We start from the raw sequence: 7,369 nt of genomic DNA on the forward strand, positions 1-7,369 counted from the left end.
AGACTCAACGATCTGAAGGCAGTTGCCGTTTCACAGGGAAACTCAGATCACAAGTGTTTGATGTTTGAGGTTCAGATCCGTCTCAGGTTTGGCAGAGAACACCTGAAGCCAGGATGTCCAAGCGCGTTAATTATCGCAGGTTTCAAGTGTTTCTGCTCCAACATAGCTGATTAAAACCGAAGGATCTCAGCAGGATTGATGAACCTTCATGTCTGCTGAAACCACGGATCTCTTTTTGTTCACTGGATCGCGGATTGCCCGTTGGTAGTATGGGGTTGAAGTGAAGCCATCGGCCGCCATATTGGTACTCCTAGTTATACCGGTTGCAATGTAAATACGTGCGCTACAGCACTGAGCAACGATTTTCCTCATTTTCCGGGGGACTTAAGACTTTAAACATAAAGATAAATTAATCACTTTGACTCTAGCATAGCATTAGTTTACTTTAAAATAATAAAAAATAGGCACATCACATTGCAGTCAATAAATCATGTAACATATTTTTCAAATCCATCACAACAAAATTAATGTCTCAAGAGCATAATATAGATGTGCCTTAAGTTCTAAATTGATGTAGCCCTACAGGTAATATACATGTATTGATGACATTGTTTTGGTAACTTCATATTACAAAAGGTTTCAAGATTTTAGATCAAGTCTGTATTACCGGTACATGTCTGATGCTTTAGTATTTTTCCATTTGCAATTAGGGGAGATAAAAAAAAAGCAATGCTGCCACCTTGTGGTTAAATATATCACAAATAAAAGAACTGACTGAAGTCGACATTAAATCCGTTTTTACGTTTATAGTTCAGATCAGGTTTAAAGCCAGTTTGTTTTAACCAGATTTACTAAGTTTTCAAACGGGGATTTAACTAAACCATCTATACATCCGGTGAATGCCATCAACAAGTTTAACGCTTAAGACTGCCAGCTTTTTCAGGTCACCATTAACCATTTCCCCTGAATAACTAGTTTGCTCTTGTGAAAAGTATCAATAAAGTTTAACTGCTCCCACCTGCAGACGGTCTAAACATCCAGAATAATCAGACCAACTTCCTCCCCGCCCCTTTTTTAAATCCATTAGTCTAAAATCTTTACTTTTCTCTGGTTTGTATTACTTCAGTGCTGTTTTTTTTTTGTTCCTGCTTTAATAAAATACATTTTAAGTAAATTCTTTGGGTATTTTTTTGCTTTGATCTGTGTAACATTCTGGCCTTTTAGTTTGATCCGCTTTATTAAGATAGATTGAACAGAATTGTGCAAACAGTCCACTTTCTGATCTATAGAGCTGCATGTTTATTTTATTTACATGCTCAGGCTTCTCAAAGAAAAGGGACTACAACTTTTTTTTTTTTTTACAATTTATTTTTTAGATACAAAGACAGAAGTGGTCCTTTACTTGCCGGGGAGAATGATGCCATCATACTGAAACAGAAAGAAACAATAGATTCAGTTAACTGGGATCAGAAGCAACAAGTAGAATTAATGTTTTATACAGAAAAAAAAAAGTTAAAGGAACTTTGCATTTGTTAAAAGCTCAAAATGAAAACACCACAGATGCGCCAACAGTAGCAGGGTTTAATACGCTGAATAATTTCTAAACTACTCGGCTAAAACACCCTCTCCCCCCAAAAAATGCATCCAGGACATAAAGAAACAGGCATTTTAAAGCAATAAAGTTAATTACTTTGTTTGGGCATCTGAGCCTTCTAAAAACCTTCTGGAATCAAACGTTCTCACTGACCAGGATTCATTTCTTTAACTATTTTGCTTCTTTAATAACAGTTTTCTAATCCGATGCCTTTGAAGGTGATAGTTGGGTTAAAGAAGTAATCTTTGTTGCAAACTGAAGCCTTAAGTGAAAAGAGGAATGTCTGAAATATTCTGCATTAAACTCTTCTCCATTTGCTGCCGACATCTGAACTCACTTTCTGCTGGAACCAGCGCATGGCCTCCTCTTTGCGGATGCGGTGTTTGGCTCCGATGCGGCCCGTTTTCCGCTTCTTGTCGGCGATGCTGAAACCCGGTCTGCCCAGAACCTGAAGGAGGACAGAAGTGGACCCTCAGAACCGCGACAAACATCTCCATAAAAACCAGATTAAAGGATCAGATTAGAGACTAGATCCTTGGCTGATGCAGCGACCCGGTTCAAACAAAGCTACAGTTCTTTACAGATGATTAAAACGGAACGTTGAACCATTTCAAATGTTCTGTGGTGTTTAGAACGTCTCTGATCTACAGCAGGAAGGCGTTTCAGTCTCACCACGTAGAAGTCCAGTCCGTAGATGCCGATGCTGGGGTCGTACTTGATGCCCAGATCGATGTGCTCCTGGATGCCAAATCCAAAGTTTCCGGTGTCGGAGAAGTTGTTCTTCCTCAACTCGTACTCACGCACCTGAAAGCAGCACAAGAGAACTTTATAGCTCAAACCAACAGGAAACTAAATCCTCAGAGCTTCATTATTTCTGCGTCTATAAATTAGAAACGTTCCAATCAGAGATGGTGGGATATAAAGATGAATACGACAGAAACATGACAGCAAATTCTGTTTGAAAGAAGATTAGGATCTGGACTAAGGCTACGTTCCCACTGCAGGAATCGATGCTCAGTTTGGATTTAGTGTGAAACTATTTTTTTGACCAAATTTATGTGACTTGCATCTGATCTTCTGTGAGAACTGCATTCATACAGCTTAAGTGTTTTGCATACAGGTGATGCAATGACATCACAAGCGACCATGCTCTGTATTTACAGAGGTAAACATGGATGGTAGAGCTAGAGAACATCTAGTGATCTTTCATTTCTTCCCGAACCTCAGCCAGTGCATTAACACCATCTTTTCTAGAGGGCTGAAAATAAAGACTGCTCTCTGCATCATCGTCCGTCATGATCGATTTTCTTCCGGCTTCTGCATAACAAGCCACAGATTAGTGACCTTTGTCGGGTATAAATGACATTCAGGTCAGATGAATGCGACCAGGCTGTTTAGACGCAGGTCACACTAGAAAAGATCAGATTCGTATTGGATTTGGGACCAGAGCAAAGGGGGCCGGGCTCGCATTGGGGAGAAGGGGAAAAAACAGATCCATGTTGTTCAGAATGTCACTAAAAGATCAGATACACGTCGCATAAGGGCAAAATAAATCGGATTTAGAGCCCTTAAGGCTGCAGTGTGAACGTAGCCTAAATGTTCAGGTACAAACAGCCCAAAGGTTCAGCCAGAGTCCAGAGAAAATTTCTCGCCTTTCTGAGGGTCAGGAGAGACACCTGGACCCATTAGCTGGTTTTCCACCATATTAACAATGAATTTAAACAATTTGGATTCTTCATCCTTTTCAGGAGAACAATTACAAAAAAAAAAAAAAAATCAAAGATTTTACCAAGACATTGATCTCTTAATGTAAATGACCCGATTTCCAATTTAGTTACAAGACATATTACAATGTGAAATTATTATAAGTTTATTTTTTGCCTCCATTATTTTTGTGAATATACAATGCTTTACATTTTACCTTGTTTTAAGGGGCTTTATTTTGAAAGTACGCGACATTTTTAGTTAGTGGCTACAGCGAGACACGGAGAAGAGGCTGAGATTGAAACGTAGAAAAAGAAGGAAAGATAGTTAAAATATTACTTCTTATTTGAAGGACTCGCACCCTCCGAAGTGGCACAAGGTTAGTCCTTATTTGATAAGACATGTTTAATGTGTGTTCATGTGTTTTGAAATGCTTATGAAGAACTTTTTTCTGTTCGTTATTAAGCCTCTGTAGCTTATGTATAACGTGCGGATTTTACATAGTAACAGCCAGTACCGTAATATATTTTTCTTCGGTGCTGTGCCTAGCTCTTACGTTGGACGGTTAAAAGGATTATTGTGGACAACGCTGAGACTAATAAACAATAAAACCATCAGTCAAGTGCTGACCATCATTCGGGGGAGGTGCTACACTTAATACCAGTCTTAATGTTTCGAGGATCCTCAGTTTGGATAGTAAAGAATGGTTTTCAACCAGAACTGAACAAAGAGGCAGAGCCCCATGTTTCACAATCCATACTGGAGGTTAACACCAGATACAAAGTTTTCAGTTTTACTAAATTCCTAACTTTGACGTGCTTGAAGGCTGATCTGCTCAATCAATCATCTATATTTTCATTCAAGTTTCAGAGGTGAAATCAGTGGAGTTAAAACCTATAATCTAATCAAATCCGCTCACCTGAGGTTTAACCCTGAACATTAATGGATTTAATAACTACAAAAATTTCCTATTAGGACCGATTTCTGGTCTGATCGTCAAAATGTCTTTTGCCTCAACTGAAGGCGTAAAAAAATGAAACCTGATCAAGCTGGTTGGGTGTAAAAAGAAGAAACATCCCTAAAGTTCAGCCCAAATGACTGTGATATGGATCTCAGTGTAACGAGCGCAAACCCTCCTCTGCATGTTGTGCCTAACCTCGTCAGCTGGCTGAAAATAAAGGATTACTTTTTTTTTTTCCTGAAACAAAAAAATATGGATCATCATTCATTTGTTTTTTTCGTGTGACGACCAGGCAACAAACTACAGCAATGTCCTAAATGATGTCAACTTGATTTATGAACAAAACCAAAGATGTTTTAGATGGCACTTTTTTCCTGAAATGTTTAAATTTTAATTATATGTTGACTCATCTAAGCCTGCAATCAGAGCACTTTGAATACTCTGCAAAATAAACTCACCTTCAGTCCTTTCTCCAGGATCTCCTCTGCTTTGGCTCCACGGACGGTGCAATGGACAGCAATCTTTTCATTCCTGCGGATACCGAAGGATCTCACAGTGTAGCGGGCTGCAAAGAGAGGAGCAGGCCAAGCATCAGAACTCTGATCAGATAATCCTTTAAAATAAAATCACTCTGGACTCAAACACTGACCCTTAGAGAAGACAGGAGTCTGTCCTGTGAGCTGCTCCAGCACCTTGGCGGCTCTGGTCAGTCTGTCTCCGCTCTCTCCCACACAGATGTTCAGGCAGAGCTTCCTGATGCGGAGCTCTCTCATGGGGTTCTCCTTCTTCTCACCCTGGTCCTGCGGGGAAAAAGCAAAATATGACGAATTAGCAGGAAAGCTTTTCTGACAGCTGCTGTCATTAGTATCGCATCCTAATTAACCCAAACTGCAGTTTACCAGACCTGTTAAAAACCTGATGTTTAAAATCAGGAGCTGATCTGCGAATCTGGCAGAAACACGCCGGCTTGGAAACATGTCCGAACATATTCCCGGTGCCACTAGCATCAATGGGGACAGGAAACCAAACTAAACCGAAAAAACTTAAAACCACCGACTTAACAGAACGCTTACGATAAAATCCCATAATGTTTTTTAGCCGTTTCAAAGAGTTGTATCCCATATTTACAGTCATTTCAAAGATAATCTTGCGTAGGCTAGCTTGTTAGCATCACTTTAACTCATTTAGCCAATATTTATATCACTTATCTAACAAATAACGCAGCAGATAAAGCGTTCATCTTTCAACCAATGTCTCCGAACATCAAAAAGACGTTAAAGATGCGTTATAACGCAGATGATTGCGGATTTAATCCATAACTTATGTGACATCAATGCGACGTTACACTCACCGCCATCTTGGATCACTTAGAAGAGGACGACACGTTTCCGGTGCGGCGTATTTATTGAGAAGTGTGTGCCTCAAATTGATCCCGGGGAAGAAATAAAGTGCGACGTTAAGGTTCCGCTTTAGGCTTTGCGAAAAAAAGTTATGATTTAATCCCAATTTCTTCTTTTTTGAATGATTTATAGGTTTCAATTTTAAGCAAAGTAAAGACATACATAATAACAGCTTTATTAGGTATAAAATATAGTTTTTATTATTACTAATAGAAGTATAAAAACAAAACATACGAGCAGTAAAGTCACCAACAAAATACATAACATTAATGGTTAAATTTTAAAACTAATAATTCTTGCCAAGGCTAAAAAAAAAAGGATGAATTTAAATGTTAATGAAGAAATAAACTGTCTGATGAACAGTTGACATTAATTAGAGCCTGAATAAAGGATCAACCAATACCAGAGCAAAAGAGTGTATGGTTACAAAATATTCCTGATTTACCTTCTGTCTCCAATTGAAGGTTTTACCTTAATACACTTAAAGGGTAGATTTCAATTTTCTCTGCTTTACTCAATATTTGCTGACAGATGTAAAGAAACTATCAATATTCTACAAACTTAGAAATCAAATCTGGGAGAATCGGGGACAGACAAGAAGCAGAAGCTTGCAGTTTGATTCACAGCCACACTGTCAATGCAAACTTGACTTACTGTAGAGCAGACATTATTGTATAGATGGCTAACTAGGCAATATATCACTAGTAGGTCACATCATCTCAGCTTTTATTATGGACACATGCAATAAATGCAGCTTTATTGCAGATTTTATTTCAGTGTATGTAGGTGAGTCCTCAACTATTGAAGGCCGTATTGACTATGATTGGTCAGAGGATTGTTAAAGACGTCCCTTTAAATCTTAAACTGTATATTTTTGAATATTTACCTTGAAGAGGTTGTTTCAAACAATCTAAGATCCTTAATGTGTTGTTTTTTGGAAACTAATCGGTGTTTTTCATTTCATGTCTTTTTTTTTCAAACATTGTTTCATAACTTCACATTGTACGTTGTTTACACAAGTGAAAAGGAGCACAAAGAAGACAAAGCTTATAACACCTGCCCCTTTCTGCAAACACAAAACAAATATAAAAGATGGTCTTATGTGCATTTTATAATATAACTTCAAGCCACACAGGGAGGTCATGTTTTGCCAAAAAAAAAAGTCAAGGTTACATTTATTTCTTATGTTACATATTTTATAGCAGCATATAAGATTTCTAATCAATTTAAATATTTTTTTTAAACTTGATGAACAGTTCTTCATATTTAGGAGCAGGGCGTTCCACGCTTTGACTGCAACCATGGAGATACCATCTGCTTCTGGCTCATTCTTCCTTCTTCATGGAAGAAAGTGACACTATGTGGAGTTTCAAAGAGGATTAAAGGGATTTTTTTTATTATTTTTTTTTGTTAGATTATTTCATTAAAAAAAGGCTTTATACATTTTGGCTTCCACTTTGTTAGTCCAAAATGGTATTTGTCTGATATGTCGAGGTATGTGAAACGAAGCCCTGATCTAAGGTCACTTTGTAAGAACATTTGTAGAGGATGTTGATTGGTATGTTGGTTGGATTACTATAAGCTTTACGGTTGTTTTTTCTTCTACTGTATTTGTTTTTCCATGTGCTTACAAGCAGGTTTATGAGCAGACTTCTTTTCCATCGACTTGTAAAGAAATATTAGAAATACTGAAGAAAAGATGGAAATTAG

At 37.9% G+C, this 7,369-nt stretch overlaps 1 protein-coding gene across 1 annotated transcript; it reads right to left on the reverse strand.

Annotated features, from left to right (window-relative positions):
- Positions 1-1,346: 1,346 nt before the first annotated feature.
- On the reverse strand, positions 1,347-5,634 carry rpl11 (ribosomal protein L11). Its single transcript, XM_015399850.1, has 6 exons — positions 5,611-5,634; positions 4,909-5,059; positions 4,718-4,824; positions 2,267-2,398; positions 1,932-2,042; positions 1,347-1,428 (listed from the first exon to the last, which is right to left on the reverse strand). Exons 1-6 carry the CDS (start codon positions 5,614-5,616, stop codon positions 1,399-1,401), a joined length of 537 nt encoding a protein of 178 aa, XP_015255336.1. The 5' UTR covers positions 5,617-5,634; the 3' UTR covers positions 1,347-1,398.
- Between the last annotated feature and the right edge of the window lie 1,735 nt (positions 5,635-7,369).

This window comes from Cyprinodon variegatus, unplaced genomic scaffold, assembly GCF_000732505.1.
Source record: "Cyprinodon variegatus isolate N-32 unplaced genomic scaffold, C_variegatus-1.0 Scaffold1053, whole genome shotgun sequence".
NCBI lineage: Eukaryota > Metazoa > Chordata > Actinopteri > Cyprinodontiformes > Cyprinodontidae > Cyprinodon > Cyprinodon variegatus.

What these genes read in the sequence shown, in the direction of transcription:
- rpl11 (XM_015399850.1), bottom strand. An exon ending in ACGGACTGGACTTCTACGTG is followed by an intron (nt 2,043 to 2,266) that starts GTGAGACTGAAA and finishes GTCCTCCTTCAG; the next exon opens with GTTCTGGGCAGACCGGGTTT. An exon ending in TGCGCTGGTTCCAGCAGAAA is followed by an intron (nt 1,429 to 1,931) that starts GTGAGTTCAGAT and finishes TTTCTGTTTCAG; the next exon opens with TATGATGGCATCATTCTCCC.